Genomic DNA, 20,396 nt, shown 5'->3' with positions numbered 1-20,396 from the left:
TTACTCAACACTAATTATGCCATTAAAAAAATCTAAATGTATATAATTTCTCATAGATTCAAGAAACTGCAAGCACACAAACACTTGGCCCCTAAATTTCTTCAATGCACCTCCAAAGATACTAAGGAAGTACCACATCAAAAGCTTTCTTTAAGTCTATAAAACAACATTATAAACCCTTAACTCTAAAACAACTTTGTTCCATTAATATTGTAAAGGTGGTGGTATGGTGCTTTCGACGCCAACTTGTGTGTAAGCCCTCTTTACCAATTTTCGAACCGATGCACTTACCTTTGATTCCATTATACATCCAAAGAGTTTTATCATACGTGAGCCAACCTTAATTGTTAGATAATTATTTATATCTCCATCTTCATGTAAAAGTTTGATTCAGCGTATAATTTAGGAGATGCCATGTAGCAAAGCATGATTAAACATATCACTTGTCCATGCCATGTTCCCTTTCTGTCCATTTGAGCATTTCAGCCTTCATGCAATGAAGATCTCCGATCTTTTGAAGAGTCAAATTTGTAAAGCCCCATACACATCTCCAATTGCAAAGGGGGCATATATGCAAGAGAACCACAACACATTACCCTTCTTGCATTTGATAGATAATATAAGTTCTGATAACACATAGAAAAGTCCATAAGAGATATGGCACCATAATTCTCAACATGTTTCCCCTTTCAATTCTCCAAAATTGAGCACATTTAAAATGTGAGGGTTTTGTGCAAAGAGATGGTGGTGGATTTTACATTAGGAAAAATAAGGGTAATGCATTTATCCTCAAATCATTTGTTTTTGAATGTGTCTAAGCTTACACATATCGTTGTCTAAAAAAGTTGTATATATTAAAGTGCCTTTCCATGATACAAGGTAAACTTGAATGCCAATCCTTGGCTATGATATGGACATTTGATCCTTCGCTACAAAACAAAACAATCACAAACATAGGTCTAAATGGAAATCATTCACATCCCTCCTATAATGCTAAACTACAAAATAGTCCCAGCAATTAGTGTACATTTGTGGAGTAAATCGATTGGAAGTATTAAACTTTGAACCTAATTTGTGGAATTTCTAAACTTTGAACCTAAACTTTGAACACAAAAAAGTTTCCTTGTGGATCCACATACACTAAACATCTAGAATGATGTCCAAAACCTTGAACTCGAAGTGAGGTGGTCCCCTAAGATTTTCAAAGAGCTTTAGCTTCTTTGGCATAGTAGTTCCTTTGGCAAACAAACTTTGTGTAGATTTATCACGAGGTAACCAAACCTAAAAATATCAATTGACATACCATTACATTACCTTGCATGAGAACATAAATAGATGCTACGACATGAGCTCATAAGAAGCACACCTGTGAAAATGCGTCTCTATGAAAGTGACTTGAAATTGTTTGAGTACTATGGGTTCTCTTACTTGAAAGTTGTAGGGCTCTACATAGAAAATGCTCTCTCTCTTTCTCTCTCTCAAATAGTAATGTACTAATTACGAAAGTATAAACTACAATAGATGAAATATGATATCCACTCTCTCTCTCCAAGTTGTAAGGCTATATCCAAGTGGTGAACCAAGTTTTTATTAACACTTGCAGATGCCACAGCAGAACCTAGAGCATTGAATGCAAGACCTTTTAATCTCAGAGGTCATGTTGGTCACCGTCTGTAGACTAAGCCTATTCATTTTAGAGATAGAAAGATTATTGGAGTTTTTTCTTGAGATGAAGCACTCTGGGTCGATATATCATCAATATACTCACAACACTTTGGCCAAATGTTGCTCATTATACTCACAACACTTTGGCCAAAACGTTATATTGGCATGCAGGATGCCACAACACTTGCACATCATTGATTTCTTCCACAGTTCCGTACTTCCACTGACAACATGCCAAGGAGACACCATAGATCAAGCAGACGAATGCTGATGGCAATGGAGACCACAAGTAATAGGATATAAGTTACAGGGGACATAACATGGCAAGTGATGATGACAATGGAGACTCCAAGTCAATCTAGCTCATCTCTCTTATCATGGCATGAAAGGGCGTGTCAGCTTTCCAACATGGAAGTAGCGGATGATGAAGCACATGCACTATTTGACTGGCTGAAATGAACTCATTAAAGAATATTTTCCACCTCATACAACAAAAAACGATGAGCCTTTGGTTTTCATTATACAAGTCTCTCTGTAACAAGCAATTTTCCATTGCTTTTCACAAAAGGACAAGCTTTCAATTATTGTAAGACAATGTAATGTTCTTCTATAGCAAGCATAACCTTATTGCATGTATAAATCGATCGAATTTGTAATTTACAGTATTTCGGATATGTTAGCAAGTTTTGGTATCTATTGTGGTTGTCCAGAGTTTTGGGATGACAGCTTCCAATGGACATTTATAGTACTAACCATAATGGATGAGCTAAACTAAAATTTGCCCAATTAGAAACTAGCATGACAATTGAAGTAAAATTTTTAAAGAAAATAGCATGACAATACTGAGAAATTTTAAAGAAAAGAAAAGTGACCATGAAACTGCATGTTTGACGATCCAATAAAATAGGCTCTACAGTTTTATACACGACAAATAGATGTTTTTCTACGTACCTTTTAAAGAAAGTTTCTTCATCAAACACATGTGCAGGTTGAATGTGCAATGCAGTTTGAGTTGAGAACTCCTGTTTCAGTGGATGTTTGTTGACAAGTTCCAAGATCTGTATAATAATAAAAACAAGTTTTTAAATAAGTCACTCATCTTTGAGAATTATAATTTTGGACATTCTTTTACTGTTTACCGACATTAGTTTACCAACATTACTAATGGTAATAAACTTCCCTTAATCACAAAAAGATATAAAATATACTTCTCTTTAAAAAGCAACTAACAAGCATAATGAATAGAACTTGCACAGTTCAGTAGAGGGTAGAACTAGTTCAAGTGGGAATCATACACACTCTCTTGCAATACAAAATATAAAAGAAACAAATTACTGTGTTATATAGAATTACAGAAAAGGATATGATGCATGGATATAACAGTCTTAAAGGCAAACTGTACTACACTGTTAATCATTCTAGACTTAAGAGACTAAATTATTGTAGTTGTTTAAATTACATTTGGTATCCCAAGTGGCATGAACTTTGGTTCTCTTTGGAGACCAAGAATGTTAATTAATTGAGGCCTCATAGTTACAATTGTCTCTAGCGCGGCCCACAATTCATTAGGTGCTTTTACAAACCTGCAAGCATAAACTTTACACAAATAGGTTCAACTCAGGTCCATACAGAGAAGCAAAGTTAATTGGGAGAAACTCATATATACCCCAATTTCTTATATTCCCACAAATGTCCTTAAGTTTTTGTTATTTGTCAAATTGACTCTGGACACCCCAAGAAAAACAGAGAAAGACTGATGTAAGCATATGACAGTTCATAAATACTATATAATAGCTAGAGAGGGGTTTGACCAAGGGAATTTGAGAAACTAAAGAAAACACCATGGCATTTTAGCAAATAAAGAACTCAGGGGTATATAGAGTTTTTCCCAACATATTTTACATTCGAAACTAAACAGCTAGCATACTCATTCAAACAATCTGTATTAGCAAACAAAAAACTATTCTCTCCAACTTGAGCTATTCCTGCCTTGGGATCTCCATATAAAAGAAGCCCGCCTTTCTTCAGAATAGTTATTAGGCAATATCCATTTAGTTGAAGTCTTAAGCCTTCCATCCCTAGATCTTTTACGACAATAGCATTTGTAGTGAAATTGTTTCTTTCCCTTGGAACATCATTACAGTTTGATCCAACCTATTTAGAAAAATAATTAAACGCTATTCAGATGAGTAAAAAACAATGTGACATAACACTGCAGAAAATTAGGCCACAAAATAATTGGGAATAAACTCCCCAAAACCCATATTTTCCTTCATTTCCCCAAATTATTCTGGTCAACTGTCCCCAGCAACAGTTTTAAGAGCTATTTGAGCAATTATATCTCGATTCAACCACTTTTTCTCTCTAAAGAGGAGGCTAAGGTCGATCTGGGAAACAACAACAAATTTTGGGGGATGTATGGGGAAATAACTGTATTCCCTAAATAATGTGGAGTTTTTCCCTAACACATTTCATAGGATAAAGATAAAATGTAGATAAATGGGAGGAGATGGAACTACAGGGATGACTAAGAACCACATCAAGAGGCAACATTAAATTTCATGCTCTTGCACACAGTGATTTTCCAATAATTACCTGAGCAGCATTAGTTGTATACATATTAGGTGGTAAAAAGCCACAGTTATCCACAATTATTTCCAGTTTTGAAAAGCCACAATCTGTTGTGATGCTAGCTAAACCAACTGGAGTTCTCTCAAATGCTGGTTTTTTCGATAATGTACATAGTTCTTGTACTATTTCCGTTTGAACCCTTAATCTCCTTAGCTCTTTTGATGCACTTCTTTGCAACAAACCAACACTTTGGAACTCTGGAAAGACCTAAATCAGAAACCACACAAATTCTTAAGACATACCATAGGAGTGGAGAAAGGGTTCTAGTGGTAAATGGACAAGTTCATTTCCATTACTACTTTCTTTTTCTTCTAATAAAATGCATACAAACTCATTGGGAACACATGTTTGTGAACCAATTGTGGCTTCAAGGATTTCCAGTTGTTCGCAGAATTTTTCAGATAGTTTTTCCATTTTAAGATGCATCTCCATTATGACAGTACAGATATCTTGGAAGAATGAGGATAACTGTAAGTCATAATTGAGTTCATCACGCAGCCGCTGAATCAACACATGATGAGTGCCCAAATTATCAATATGTGACGTAAGAAATTTTGCATATGAAACTGATCTTTCGGTGATATTTTTAAACTCATCTTCCACTGTATTCTTTAGACTTTGGACTTCATTGTCAAAAATATGAAAGATATCCTGGCAGACAGTATGGCTTTTCCCTTTCAATCTGAAGAGAGAAGTTCTTAGCTCAGACAAGAAATTTGAGCAATCATAATAAAACCCCATGATAGGATAACAGTAATAAACAATAGCTATGCTTTTAAAATATGGCTACAGTTACACACCTATTATATGCACGGATACCAGGCACAATATTAGAGAGCTCGAGCATTTGTGTGGCTTTTTCAACATCTGACAGATTCATCCAACAAAGAAATCCTGTTCTTGGAAATATGCTATCAATAGCAGTGCTTATCTCGTCTTCATTATGCAAAACAGACATATCTTCATCAATTCGTTTACTAGTTTCCTTCAGGAAATTCACAACAAGTTTGTGTAGTTCATCTACTGCAGTGGACATCTCTCTTCTATCATAGACCTGTAATAAATTGAATCTTCATCAGCTCCATCAGGACATTGCCCAGAAAATAGACATGCGAATAAATATAAGTCTACAAAATAATGAGTACTGGTAAAAGCATCTGAGTTTGAAACAAGAATTTTGTGTCCTAAGCATTTGAAAAAATAATTAGAAGTAATACAAAATCAATTCGAGGAGAAGTGAGAGATGCAATAAACCTGTGGCATTATACAAACAGTAATTAAGAATTACAGCCATTATAACTTCATGAAGAGTCTCACACATGTCATGAAGCAAAGGTTCATGTTCTTTGCATTTCCATTAACTTGTATGATATTGATTGTTATGGGCTAATTTGAACCCACTTGTGCATGCAGATTCCCAAAAGATTGATCATCACGAAGGTTATTTGATGAGCAATAGTTATTAGAAATATTGAGAATCGAGTAGATAGGTATATAGAGTTACAACTGCAGAGATGGATATATGAAAACAGAATTTCTATTACATATGAGAGTAGTTCAAAATGGTAGTTTTCCCATGCGCTCACACCTTAGAGCTTAGATAGGATATGGACCGGCTCACTACAAAATTAGTGGGGACAAATGATCAATCTCACCACTGTGTGAGAAAAGTGACTTATAATCTATGTTTGGTCTTAGTATAAATGTGCAAGTCAGTTGACAGTAGTGGAGATATTCCTTTTCTGTCAACTGACTTGTCATTTAATATGACCCAACTCCCTAGGTACAGGCTAGTGCTAGATAATACTTATCTTGAAGTCAATGACGCATACTTCAAGACTAAGTACATCGTAACTTGCCCACAAAATATTCTAGCTGACTTGATTAGCCAATCCTTTTATCTATTTCTCTCTTTCCTAAATATAGTGTCCTATGCATCTACGGTTTCCTAGATTAACACCTTATCGACCCATATGGTCGAGTTGCACACTAGCCGCTCCTCATTTGGGGTGCTATCACAAAATGTGCACTCTAAGAGCACATATGGGGATAGATTTACAACTTGGGGCTGATCATTGATTATATCTAACACGCCCCCTCAATGATCAACCCATTGAGTTCACTTGGAATTGGGCCAACACCTAGTCGTCGAAGGTGTTGTTGCAACTGTTCTGCTCCAAGCGCCTTTGTGAAGATATCTGCAGCATTTTCTGATGTTGGACAGTACTCAAGCTCCACAATCTCATCATTTATTAGCTCCCGCACATAGTGATACTGAATCTCTATGTGTTTAGTACGTGCATGAAATACGGGGTTCTTGGCAATGGCCATGCAACTCTGATTGTCACACCTCAATACCGTTGCCGTCCTTATTGGGACTGCCACATCCATAAGGATTCTTCTTAGCCAAACTACCTCGCATGCCGCTATGCATGCTGCTTTGTATTCTGCCTCCGTTGAAGATAGTGCCACTGTTGGTTGTTTTTTACTACTCCATGAAACAGCTCCAGATCCTATTGAAAAACAATATCCAGAAACTGATTTTCTGGAATCACTATCTCCAGCCCAATCGGAGTCGCAATATCCACTAAGTTGGTCAATTGTTGGCTTGTAGAAGATTCCATAATTTAAAGTACCCACAATGTACTTTAATACACGTAGAGCAGCTTTCCAATGAGTCTCCTTCGGCTTGTTGCTGAATCGACTCACCACATTGACTGCAAAACAAATATCCGGCCTAGTGTTGCATAGGAAAATTAGACTTCCTACTAGTTGTCTATACTTCCTTATGTCAACCATTGGTGATGAGTCTTCTTGGGATAGCTTGCAGTTTGACTCCATTGGAGTCGACTTCGACTTGCTGTCCATCATCCCGAAGGTCTTCAAGATCTCTGTTGCATACTTTCTTTGTGACATGAAGATGCCGACCGAGGTTTGCCAAACCTCAATTCCAAGGAAGTAGTGTAGAATCCCCAAGTCTGTCATTTCAAACTCAGTTTTCAAACACTCTTGTGTTTGGCCAATGCACTCTTCATGGTCACCAGTAAGTACTAGATCATCCACGTAAATGATAATGATGACTTGTTTCCCGTCCTTCATTTTGACATACATACTTGCATCCGAAGCACATTGCTTAAAGTCGATTGATCGTAAGAAGCTGTCTATCCTCTTGTTCCAAGCTCTTGGTGCTTGCTTTAGACCATATAGTGCCTTCTTCAGCTTGCAAACTTTGTTTTCTGAATTCGGTATCTCAAACCCCGGTGGTTGTGTCACATATACCTCCTCCTTGAGATGCCCATTCAGAAATGCTGATTTGACATCCATTTGATAAATCGGCCATCCTCTTGAAGCAGCCAACGCTATGACCATTCGAATTGTTGTCATGCGAGCTGTCGGGGCAAATGTTTCTTGTACATCGAACCCTTCAATTTGGGAGTATCCTTGCGCTACTAGCCTGGCCTTGAATTTCTCCAAAGAGCCATCAGCTTTATACTTTACTTTCCATACCCACTTCGTGCCTATCACCTTCTTCTTTGTTGGCCTCTCTACCAACTCCCATGTGTCATTTTTCATGATGCTATCATATTCTGATATCATCGCCTCTTTCCACTTCGGGTCGGCCATAGCTTCCTCCACCGAGATCGGCTCACTAACTGAGCCTATGATGTCCACCATCAGAGCCATGTTGACAATGTGGTCAGAGGTTCTTCCTTGCTCCTGTATTCTTCTTGATCTTCGTAATCCATCAGTTGAAGTTTCAGGAAACTCAACTTTAGGAGTATGATCATTGAAGAGTTGTTGAGCCCACTTAGGTATTTTCTTTACATGTGGGACTGGCATAGGCTGAACTAGTGAACCATTACCATCAGATGGTTCAGCTTCCTTTTTTGGATAATGGGTCGGGATTGGGTAAAATACTTCTTCAGTTGATGAGATAACTTGAGAATCGTTGTTCTCAGCTAGCTGTGGTTGTTCCTCATCGAACACCACATCGCGGCTTGTCAATATCTTTCTTGCCTCTGGATCGTAGAGTCGATAGGCCTTTGACTCTTCACTATATCCGAGAAAGATACACTTTTTGCTTTTAGCATCCAACTTCTTTCTGCTCACATCTGGAATATGTGCGTAGCACATACACCCAAAGGTTCTGAAGTGCAGCACTGAAGGTTTCTTGCCTGAATAAGCTTCTTGGGGTGTTTTCCCTTGAAGTGCCTTCGTGTAGCTCCGATTGAGGATGTAAACTGCTGTGTTCACTGCTTCAGCCCAGAATGGGTCGGGCAGCGCTTGTGCCTTCAACATACACCTAGCCATCTCGACAACTGTTCGATTTCGACGTTCGACAACGCCATTTTGTTGTGGGGTGTAGGCAGTTGTAAGTTGGCGCTTAATTCCATGCTCTTTGCAATACTCACAGAATTCTATTGATAAGAATTCTCCACCTCGATCAGAGCGTAGCTCCTTCACTAACTTTCCAGACTCTCGCTCGACAAACTTATGCCATCTTTTGAAGATTTTAAAAGCTTCAGCCTTCTCCCGAAGGAAGTAAACCCACATCTTTCTGCTGAAGTCGTCGACTATTAGCATATAGTAGAGAGATCCACCCATTGCAGGAGTCACCATTTTTCCAGAGAGGTCAATGTGTATTAGCTGTAGAGGAGTCTTTGCCCGATTTTGACTCTCTTTTGGAATGGCTGATCTTTGATGCTTGCCCATCATACAAGCATCACAAACATGACTTAAGTCAGATAGGGTTGGCAACCCAACTACCATATTCGACTTCTTCATCTCCTTCAACACAGCAACGTTGAGATGCCCAAATCTCTCATGTCATTGCTTTGTGTTGGTACTTGTGCTGTGGTCAGTAGAAATGGTAAACGCGCTCAGCTCATAGAGATTGTTGCGCCTCACCCCTATTCCTACAACCTTGCCAGCAGAATCTGTTATTTCTGCACCCGACTTCTTGAATCGAATATCAAGACCCTTGTCAGTCAGTGCAGAAATGGACAGTAGATTCTTCTTCAGATCTGGCACGTACAACACTTGAGAGAGATGCTTTGTCCCACCGGTCGTTGCTTTGAGGGAGACGGTTCCGGTTCCTTTGGCCGGACATCGAGCATTGTTCCCGACCACAACATTGATGGGCTCTTGTAGAGGTGTCCAAGAACTGTACCAGTCACGATTACTGATCATATGTCGGGATGCTCCACTATCGAGAATCCAAGACTCATCAACAACTTGAGTGTCAACTGAAGAACACACTTCTTCAGTTGCGACCCATAACTCAAGTTCATCTACGACATTGTTAGCGGACTCAGGCTCTCTCCAAGAAGTCTTATTAGAACCATTCTTCTCATCCGCCATCTTCTTTCGACAATCCTTGATTGTGTGACCCTTCTTGTCACAGTAGAAACACGATCCATTGAACTTCTTCTTCTTCGGTATCCTATTCGCATTGTTTGAATTGGATGCCCCTTCACCCTTAGTCCTAGAGACAAATGCTGAATCTTCCCTTTCTTCTCTTGTCTTCAGCCGAAGCTCCTCTTCAAGCAGCATTGCACTTAGTTCATCAAATTTTAAAGGAGTGGGTCGAACCTGAGTGTTCAATGCTGTCACAATGCCATCATACTTGAAAGGAAGTACTCGAATGCACCGACGAGCCATATCCTCTTGAGAGACGACTACTCCAACAGCCGCCAGCTGATCTTGAAGATCCTTAATCCTTTTTACAAAGGATTCTACTTTCTCTCCATCAGCGAGCTTCTCTGCAGCAAGCTGATTTTCGAGGTTTTGTATCCTTGTATAGTTTCTGGTCTCATACTGGCTGGCCAATATGCTCCAAGCTTCATGTGCCCTAGTTGTATGTTGCACTAGTGTTAGTACGGAGTCACATACACCAGTGACTATGGTACATAGCGCATCAGCGTTCCTTCTCTTCCAGGCTCGAAGTAGATCAGCATTTGGAGGAATTGATGTGGTAGGGTGTGCAGGGTCAAAGGTTGCCATGGGCTCAGGGTCTCCCCCTGTGGGTCCCATGATTGTTTCCAACAACTCGTAGGAATCCAAAATGGCAGACATTTTGAACTTCCATAGAGTGTAGTTGGTTCCATCTAGCTTTCCATCAGACAATGGAGGTGGGCGAATGCGCAATGGAGCAGCTGCAACATTCGTGGACAAGGCCATTGATACTCTGTCTCTCTCTCTCTCTCTCTCTATTTCTCTCTGTTGCTAGACAGCAACTACCCGTATATACCTAATCTAGATCAACCTCTTCGCTCTGATACCATATTAGAAATATTGAGAATCGAGTAGATAGGTATATAGAGTTACAACTGCAGAGATGGATATATGAAAACAGAATTTCTATTACATATGAGAGTAGTTCAAAATGGTAGTTTTCCCATGCGCTCACACCTTAGAGCTTAGATAGGATATGGACCGGCTCACTACAAAATTAGTGGGGACAAATGATCAATCTCACCACTGTGTGAGAAAAGTGACTTATAATCTATGTTTGGTCTTAGTATAAATGTGCAAGTCAGTTGACAGTAGTGGAGATATTCCTTTTCTGTCAACTGACTTGTCATTTAATATGACCCAACTCCCTAGGTACAGGCTAGTGCTAGATAATACTTATCTTGAAGTCAATGACGCATACTTCAAGACTAAGTACATCGTAACTTGCCCACAAAATATTCTAGCTGACTTGATTAGCCAATCCTTTTATCTATTTCTCTCTTTCCTAAATATATTGTGTCCTACGCATCTACGGTTTCCTAGATTAACACCTTATCGACCCATATGGTCGAGTTGCACACTAGCCGCTCCTCATTTGGGGCGCTATCACAAAATGTGCACTCTAAGAGCACATATGGGGATAGATTTACAACTTGGGGCTGATCATTGATTATATCTAACAATAGTTTCATTCTTGAAAATGGAAAAGGATCTATCTTCTTTAAACCAAAAAAAAAATGTACTCACTTTGATTTCGGACAAAAAAACCTTCAGGATATAATACTTACACGAGTTTTCAATATCCAATTTAAGTAGTCTTCACAACACCTCATATGTGTATGTTCTTCTTTTGCTAGCCTCCTTTCATGCATGAACATAAGTGCATAAATGTTGACCTACCCAATAGAAAAATAAATCAAAATTGTTATGACTTATTTCAAAACTTGATGGATTTACTAACCCACAGAAAAGTTCAATAAACACTGTCATGCAAATGCTGTTATATTAAGAAGCATGTCCATCATTGCTCTTTTAAATTTCAAGGCAATTATGGTTGTATGTGTATCACAAATACTTCTTAGTAAAAAAACCAAGAGGTTTCTAAGCAAGTTTATAACACTTTGAGTCTATCAGTTTTGTCAGAACATGTCAATGCAAGGTGTTCAAATAAAAATTTCTGGCAAAAATGGGTAAAGTAAAAACATATGTGTTTTTTTCTTTTGTTTCCTCTCTTTATTTTTGATAGAAAGAATGAGGGCAAAACTCAACACATCATTCTTTCTCTAATGTGGTATAAAAGTATACGAATGTAATTTTTATCTTATCTTTTCAAGACTAAGCATAATGCTTGACACTTTCCCTCTCTTCCTTTTGGGGGCAACAATATAGCTGGAGACTAGTTCTGGTTTTCCAATTAGATATTAAATAAATATATCTTTTTGTTTTTTTTCCACATTTTCCCTTTTGCGTGTGAAAATAAAGCTTGGAATCCCATTCTTTCTACTAGTATACAGTGATAGTATAAAATTTTCTCTTTTATCTCTTCTGTTTTTGAAAGAGAATGAGGTGAAAATAAGGCTGAAGGCATCATTATTTTTATCATATACGATGGACAAGAATAAAACAAAAATACTTTATTTTCTCTCTTTCAATCTTTCAATCTTTCCTGTTTGAGCACGAGAAGAAATCTCAAGAAAATTTCTTTTTTTCCTGTTTGAGCACGAGATGAAATCTCAAGAAATCATTCTTTTCTGACATTTCAATGGATAATAACTAAGAATTTCTCCATTTTATCTCTTCCTTTGAGTGTAAGAATAGGTTAGTGATATCAGGATTCAGAGCACATCATTTGCAAGGAATAACAGAGAACTGAGAGACTCCAGAACATCAGCTTGATGCTTGCTATTAAGCTGCTTGTTTACAAATGTATACATTTTAGGTTTTTCAAGTAAATTTTCAAGTTGGACGTAGTAGAATATTCTCTCACCTGTAATTGAATAGTTTCAATGACAGGATAATCCTTTAATTTCAGCAATTTCACACATTTCTCTATGATCTCACCAGAAGACACTGATTTTACATCCGTTTGGGACCTGTGTTTAGGCAGATGTAAAAATCAGAAGGAACCCGATTAAAAAATGAATGACTTTGTAATGGTATGTTCCTGAATCGTTAGCAGATCACAATGAATAGACAATCACTAAGAAAAAAAGAGTTCTTCCTGATAAGCGTTTAGAAAATGTTGTTGGATTCTAGAAATATAGTACTTGCAGTAGGAACAAAAAAAATGAAAAAATCTTCTTGATTGTTAAAAAACTTCCAAGAAGAGGAATTATCAGAAGGAATAATGGTGTAACAAAACATTTTTGAATCAAAGAACGAGCAAAGAAAAATAGCGAAGGTCTTCTGCACGGGTGATCAAAAAATGTTTCTTGAAACCAAGAGAGATTCAAGAAGATGATAATATAGACTAGTAATTGCAGGCATGTGGTTTGGATAACCAACCATGCCATCTCTATCTTGAAACACGGAGAGATTCAAAAGAAGAGGAAAAAGAGAACATACACTTACCGCTGCAGGCATGTAGCTTGGACAAGAAACCATGCCATCTCAGTCAGGAAAGGGCGTTCTGAGGAGACCATTGCCAATCCATCGCGATAGACGCGAACAACTTCCTGGACCATGGATCGCACGGTGTCTTCTGATTCCGCCATATCCTTCTCCCTGATACGGAAGGAAGAGGACGAAGAACGAAGGAGTTGCTGTAACATGTATTTATACCGTATACGTATGTCTATACATTACGCATAAATACGCATACGACGATGTATTTGTTCGTCGCCATATGTACATGCATACACACACACATACATACATACATACATACATATATGTATGTAAGAAGAACGAAGGAGTTGGTGATCATTCATCTATACTGTAGGTATGTATATACATTGCGTATAAATAAATACTCACACGACGATGTTTATTTGTTCGTCGCGATATGTATGTAATGAAAGAGTTTGTGGTCATTTATTTATACGTACGTATATATACATACATTATGTATAAAATACTCACAAGATTATGTGTATTCGTTCGTCACGATATATATATTATACACACCTCAAACATATAGACATAGTTAGTTGTGGTCTTGATTTGCTACCCCTCGTGATGGACAATTGTTGATCTATGTGTCTCTTGACGACCACACAAATCCAATAATTTGTGACAGAAGAGCGTTGGGATGTATACTTTGATTTTCGTCCATTTCTCCACCATGTCAAATGTATACCATTAGTCCCCACTAGCATGTGTCTTATGATAGGTCTTATGATAGTCAGCATGCATATAGTGATCATTTTACCCATCGGCTCCAATCTACTCCTTTCTTATGTTGGCATTGTGTTCATTAGGAATGAGAGATGTGTGGATAAATTGATTATCAACGCCCACCATAGGAAACCCAATTTGATCAAGATGGGCTTGAATCCCACGTTAAGTTTGAACTTAGGTCCTCCCAAAAAGGGAGAAGGGAGGACATTACCACAATTGGTGGACAACTTTTGTGTTTCTCTATCTCGCTTTGATACAATACTATGCATCATTCTATTCGCTTGAAAATGCCACTGATTAAAGTAGCATGTGTGATGTGCACAACATATACAATGTTAACAAGTTCATAAAGAGTCTATCTTTATCGAATGAATGCCATCTTCATGTGATTTGCACAATGCATAATACTTGCACGTGACGACTAAAACATGACAACCCAAAAAAGAAGAGGAATAAAAGGAAGTACTTTTTCATGCATTGAGATTTCTTTTGTCATCATATTCGACCATGTCACATCATATGGTGTGGTGCGCAAACCAAATCTCACTGTACATGGCACAACACCATGACACATGCTTGATTATCATGTGTGATGATTGATGTCTATTTAGAATAACAAGGATTTTGCTCTGAGAATGCAACCATCAAACACAATCAATTGAGACTCGGAACGACTACCATAGGGTTGCAAAGCACAATCTTTTCAAGTCGATATGATTGCAACGCGGGGAAAAATATATCGAAACGTGACACCCCCCCCCTCAAATAATGGTATTGGACAAGTTCCATGAAATCAATTAGACTTGCCATTTTGTGCCAAAATCATCCCTTCTCGGCTAGAAGGTGTTTGGGAATCGGAACTAAAGGAAAAGGCAAATCATATTCTGGAATTCTGTCCGAAAGTCTATGGTGACTCTATAAGCAATAAATGTTGTGAGGAAGCGTTTGTGTCATCGGTAAGATTCGAACCCATGACCGACCACTAGAGAAGCTTGTAAAGACAGACAACCAAGCCATACCAGATTTTTGTCATCCTCCTCTGCTAATAATGGCTATGGCGTCGAGACCTTGCACATCAAATAGGTCGTGTCAGAAGATGGACCTCTCATGGCGATCCTTCTTCAAAGATCCTTGTCTGTGGAATGATGTCCGTTTCACCAAGGTGAGGCGATCAAGCCTTTGAGGAAAAAAGAAAGAAAGAAAGAGTGAGGACAAGAGAGAGAGAGAGAGAGAGAGAGAGAGAGAGAGAGAGAGAGAGAGAGAGAGAGAGAGAGAGAGAGATAGAGACAGACACACAGAAACAGAGATATATACATATTCTGTTTTGATACAGAGAAGCTCAAATTCCCCCGACTTTAGACACAAAATCACGTATGTGTCTTTATGGGTCCATGGATGCCACAATCCTTCTTGGGTCACTGAAGAGATTAGAAGACGAGGAAGACCAATTGAGCTTGGAGAGATAATGAAAATGGATAAAGAGGAGAGTAACGACGGTAATCATAGAGAATATGATGCTTTTGTGTCCTCACTCAAGGATTGTGGCAAGAAGAAAGATCTATGTACAGGTATCAAGTTACATGACGTTGTTGTGAAGAAGGGTTTATTAGATAATAACCCTTACCTATCTTGTACAGTTATTAGTATGTATGCCAAATGTGGTATGCTTGCGAAAGCACAACAAGTGCTCGATGAGCTTCCATTCAGGGATGTTGTCACATGGAATGCATTGATTGGAGGGTATGTAGAGTATGGAAAAGCTCACGAGGCATTGAATTGTTTCGAGGGCATGGAAAAGGAGGGTCTCTCTCCTGATGCGGTTACCTTCATTTGCATGTTGAAGGCTTGTGGTACTACGAAGGATAAAGAAATGGGTGAAAAAATGCATGAAGAGATTATGTCTAGAGGTTTGTTTGAAAATGATGTTATGCTTGGTACTGCTTTGGTGGATATGTATGCCAAATGTGGGCTACTAGAGAAAGCACGAAAAGCTCTTGAAGAATTGCCCATTCGAAATATAGTCTCTTGGAATGCATTACTTTCAGGATATGCTGAGAAGGGGAAAGATCATGAAGCATTACACTGTTATCGATTGATGCAAAGCGAGGGCTTCTTTCCTGATGTGGTAACTTTCATTTGCATCCTGAAGGTGTGTGGCCCCACTGGAGCTATAGAAGAAGGTTTACAGATCCATGGTGAGATTATCAACAGAGGCAATTTGCTAGATAAGGACATTGTGCTTGGGAATGCTCTTGTCGATATGTATGCAAGATGTGGTATGCTTGCGGAAGCATGCAAAGTGCTCAAGTCTCTTCATGTGCGAAATGTAGTCTCTTGGTCTGCATTGATTGCTGGATATGCCCAACAGGGGCAGGGTCATGAAGCATTAGATTGCTGGGAACAGATGAAAAGGGAGGGCTTCTCGCCAAATGCAATCACATTCACTTCAATTTTGAAGGCTTGTGGCAGTGCGGGAGCTGTAGACAAGGGCAAACAAATTCAGGAAGAGATTGTGAAAAAAGGATTGTTGGAAAGAGATGTTTTGCTTGGAACTGCATTGGTGGATATGTATGCCAAATGTGGTATCCTTGCGAAAGCACAAGAAGTGCTCGAAGAGCTCCCTAGGAGAAATGTAGCATGTTGGAATGCATTAATTACAGGTTATGCCCAACAAGGCCAAGGTAAGGAAGCACTTAACTGTTTAGAACAGATGCTGAAGGAAGGCATTTCTCCTGATGAAGTTACATTCTTATGTGTTCTGAGTGCATGTAGTCACGCGGGACTATTGAATGACGCTGAAATACTGTTTGAAAGCATGAGAACAAAATATGGTATTCATCCAAATTTGGAGCATTATACTTGCATGGTGATGGCTTTTGGATGTGCAGGGCAGTTTGATAAGGCAGCATCTCAGATTAAAAAGATGCCTTCTCCTGATTATCCCGCTGTTTGGCATGTATTATTAGGTTCCTGCAGAAAGTGGGCGAACGTGAAGCTCGGGAAATTAGTCTTTGATCAAGCTATACAATTAGATAATACTTGTGCTTCAGCTTATATTCTTATGGCTAATATTTTTGCTGCTGCTGGCATGCAACAAGATGCGGAGAAAGTTGAAGCTATGAGGCGAGAATATACATATTCTTCATGGAATAAGCAAGGAATTACCGTTTGGGTTGATGCGAGTGGAAACGTTCATTCATTTTGTTCTGGCAATAACAAGCATTCTCAAAGTAAAGATACATATGCAAAATTAGCTGCTATTTCCCATGAAATATCACGAAAAGAATTCTATTTAACAGAGAACCCAATCTTGCCGAGAATTTTAGATGATCCAAGGATAGATCTGCAATGTGGGCATGGTGTGAATCTGGCCATTGCATGTGCTCTCATCAATACATCCAATGATGAAACGATACATCTGAGTTGCATGTGTATCTGTGATGATTGTTGTCATACCACATCATTAGTCTCAAAAATAGAGAAGCGGAAAATTATGATCAGAAACTTGAACAAACTTCATGTGTTTGAAGATAGAAAATCTGGATGTCAGGACTAAGCTGGGTTCAGGAAATCACCTTATGTAATTATTATGTTGATAACCATGCCATGCTCCCTTCCATGTATTAAGATATTATTGGATACAAGGAAGGCCTATCATTAGGGCTTCAAAAGAGCACTGGTATTTTACAAGAATATCACAATTGTTGACCTCCCAAGTTTGATGAAAAGAACGTTGTTAATTCATAGCAGGACCAGTAATGCTATCCAAGTACATTGCTATAAGATAAATACACTGATTTCCAGATGATAGCTTGTCATGGAATGACTCTATTTCAGATGAGTGTGTTATAATATAAAGGGGCATGTTACTAGAGGGGTCTGCAAAGGGTACTCTTCTTTGGAGCAGTCAAATTCAAAACTTTCACAATACTATAGGTTGTAAGTGGTCGAAACTTTTTGTCTTGTAAGACACTGGTGGGTAGTCCCCTTTCCCTTGGTTCCCACCATCGATGCCTCCTTTTAAGTGAAAAAATATGTAAAATTTTGGTCAATCTTGTAAAGAGATGGAAAAATGTACAAGGAAAGAGCATGTGGGGAGTAGCAAAGAAAGCTCCAATGAAAGTTGGATGTACCATGAAAGATACACAAGGTAAGAAGGAGCTTTTACATGGTTTTAGGGTAATGTCCAGAATGTATGATGTTTATATGGTTCCATGTGTGTAAAAGGCAACCAGCAAAGGAATGCTTTACGCAGAATACAATCATTGACAGAAGTACTAAAATGATTAAAATTAAAAAGTTGTATATAGATAGGTACTTTTTAAACATCCAAAAGTAGTAGAGAGAGATGTGTGTGGAAGACACAATCATGAAGAAAAGGGAGGGAGAGTGGGGTGGGGTGGAGAAAAACTTCCTTTAATCTTCAAGGCAAAGTCTATGGCATCACCAAAAGGATGTTCATTAGAAGGTAATTATACTATCAAAGCTAAGGAAAGGTAACACGTTGTTATCACGCACTTTATCTGGTAATAATTAATTTATCCCATACATATATATTATATCTATGTGTACGTATGTATATATATGTGTGTGTATAGAGAGAGAGAGAGAGAGAGAAAGAGAATGAGGAGTTCTTTGTTAATAATTAATTTATCACACATATGTTATATATGTGTGTATATAAATGTACATGTATATGTTTTGTGTGTGTGCATAGAGAGAGAGAGAGAGAATGGGGAGACGGGGGCATTGCCGGAGAGAGGATGAAGAGTGGCGGCAAGCAGCCTGTCTGTTATGTATGGCCATACTGGTAACTCTCATAATTGTATTCATAGTTTTGTACTTTGCAGTGTGGAAGCCCAGAGATCCCCAACTACAGCTACCCACAATGCAACTCCTATCGCTGAAGACAGTCAGATCAGACCCGGGATCGACGGCATCAGATGCATTGGCGGTGGCTGTGCATGTGGAGGACGTGAGGTTGAATTTGCAAGTGGTTTTGTATAACCCTAACAGAGGAGTCTTCTGGGTGAGTGAGGGAAGCGGTGCATGTCTCTACTACAGCAACCGCCAGATTGGTTTCATGCCGATCTCATTGGCATCTGTACCTGCCCAATCGTTGGGCACCACAACTGTTACCGTCGATGCCGCCTCTCCTTTCATCATAACCACTGGTGCGGCTCAATCGCCACCAACTACCAGCCAACCACCCCCAACTGTTTCTTCGTCATTATCTTATTCCAATCAACCATCACCGCCCCCACCAATCACCACAACTGTGTTTTCCTCCTCCTATAACTCTAGCCAACCCTCTCCAACTAATGCCGCAACCGGGACCTCTTCTGTTTCTGTTTCTGCTTATTCAAGCCAACTGCCGATGCCACCAACTGCCAGCGCCGCTTTCCAGCTGACATCAGCGGTCACCATTGTTGGCCACGTCAGCACCGCCAATGGACTCTTCTCCCACCATGCATATATCATCTCTAAATGTCACATCACCATCTGTTTTGGGGGCAGCTCGGGCCTCTTGACCCCTTTCATCCACTCCTATTACTGCGATCGCACATACTCAGAGAGCCAATAGCTTGGTGTCAAATGGCTGCTACTCACAACCCATAACCACTGCTGCTGCCACTGGCGGTTATTGTAAAGATCAATAACCACCATTAATTGACACAGATGGTCAATTATCACAGATAACCACTACTAATCCCCCATTGCTGGCAGCTAATCGCCTCTAACATCTGTAGATTACCGCCTCTAACTGCTGCCAATCTCCTCCTGCTGTGCCGCCCATGGTGGTTGCACTGATTACTCACTTTATTAGGTACAATTTAGTCTTGGATAAGATTATGTTTTGTGGGTGAATGGCATATAGAATATATTCTATGCCCACTTGAAGTGTATTTCGCTCTTGTAATGATTGAAATATCTGTAAAGTTCTTGACATATGTATATGAAGAATATTTTTGTTAAAATGTCCCTTCGACAACGTCACACATAGGTGTATTTGCTTCAGAACGAATGGGAGGTTAATGCAAGACAAAACCATCATTCTTACATGTCCAAGTAGATTACACACTAATTTCAATTGATTGCTCCTCTTGGCTTTAATGTTTATTATATTCTCATGATTGCCACAGAAAAAATATGCACTCTTGCCATCTACAAGGCATCATTTCATTGAAGAACTAGTTCACCCGCAAATAATATGGATCCTACTTTGCTTTGAAAAGGCAAATAATATGGATCCCATCATGAGAGTTTGACTTAAGAATCCTACTTTGATTTGAAAAGTTACTCTAAAGCCTATGCTTGTCACAAACATTGGGGCCTTGGCATAGAATGGACTCTACAACATTAGTGATACATGTAGAGTATTTGTTGTGTTAGTACTCTTTCGATTATGAAGATGCATATTGACATTGTTTTTTGTTAATCCTTTTGGTACGAAGATGTGTAGAGTCTTTAATCTCTTTGTAATAAAGATATTCCCCATGTTTAATCTCTTCACCATATATATATTT

At 38.8% G+C, this 20,396-nt stretch overlaps 2 protein-coding genes across 8 annotated transcripts; one reads left to right on the top strand and one right to left on the bottom strand.

Annotated features, from left to right (window-relative positions):
* Positions 1-1,134: 1,134 nt before the first annotated feature.
* Positions 1,135-13,285, bottom strand: LOC147862889 (uncharacterized). Of its 6 annotated transcripts, none has more exons than XM_087320920.1 (11): positions 13,102-13,285; positions 12,518-12,623; positions 11,319-11,426; positions 5,097-5,350; positions 4,624-4,978; positions 4,261-4,503; positions 3,593-3,819; positions 3,125-3,248; positions 2,617-2,723; positions 1,367-1,445; positions 1,135-1,281 (listed from the first exon to the last, which is right to left on the bottom strand). In XM_087320920.1, the coding sequence occupies exons 1-11, from the start codon at positions 13,242-13,244 to the stop codon at positions 1,141-1,143; spliced, it is 1,887 nt and encodes a 628-aa protein (XP_087177046.1). In that variant the 5' UTR covers positions 13,245-13,285; the 3' UTR covers positions 1,135-1,140. The 6 variants fall into 6 exon arrangements, with proteins under 6 accessions (XP_087177046.1, XP_087177049.1, XP_087177048.1 ...); XM_087320923.1 differs by having other exon boundaries at positions 13,096-13,217; XM_087320922.1 differs by lacking the exon at positions 12,518-12,623 and having other exon boundaries at positions 13,102-13,241.
* A 1,581-nt stretch (positions 13,286-14,866) lies between these two features.
* LOC147862888 (putative pentatricopeptide repeat-containing protein At3g11460, mitochondrial) lies at positions 14,867-19,818 on the top strand. 2 transcript variants are annotated; one of them, XM_087320914.1, is made up of 3 exons: positions 14,867-15,031; positions 15,203-18,019; positions 18,720-19,818. In XM_087320914.1, exons 1-2 carry the CDS (start codon positions 14,918-14,920, stop codon positions 17,423-17,425), a joined length of 2,337 nt encoding a protein of 778 aa, XP_087177040.1. In that variant the 5' UTR covers positions 14,867-14,917; the 3' UTR covers positions 17,426-18,019; positions 18,720-19,818. The 2 variants fall into 2 exon arrangements, with proteins under 2 accessions (XP_087177040.1, XP_087177041.1); XM_087320915.1 differs by having other exon boundaries at positions 15,203-18,048.
* The last annotated feature ends 578 nt before the right edge of the window (positions 19,819-20,396 follow it).

The sequence above is a fragment of the Azolla caroliniana genome, unplaced genomic scaffold (assembly GCF_043228905.1).
Source record: "Azolla caroliniana isolate FFs.n. ecotype wild unplaced genomic scaffold, voAzoCaro1.0.p SCAF_6, whole genome shotgun sequence".
In the NCBI taxonomy this organism is placed as follows: domain Eukaryota; kingdom Viridiplantae; phylum Streptophyta; class Polypodiopsida; order Salviniales; family Salviniaceae; genus Azolla; species Azolla caroliniana.
This window is presented reverse-complemented; position numbering and strand designations above follow the sequence as displayed.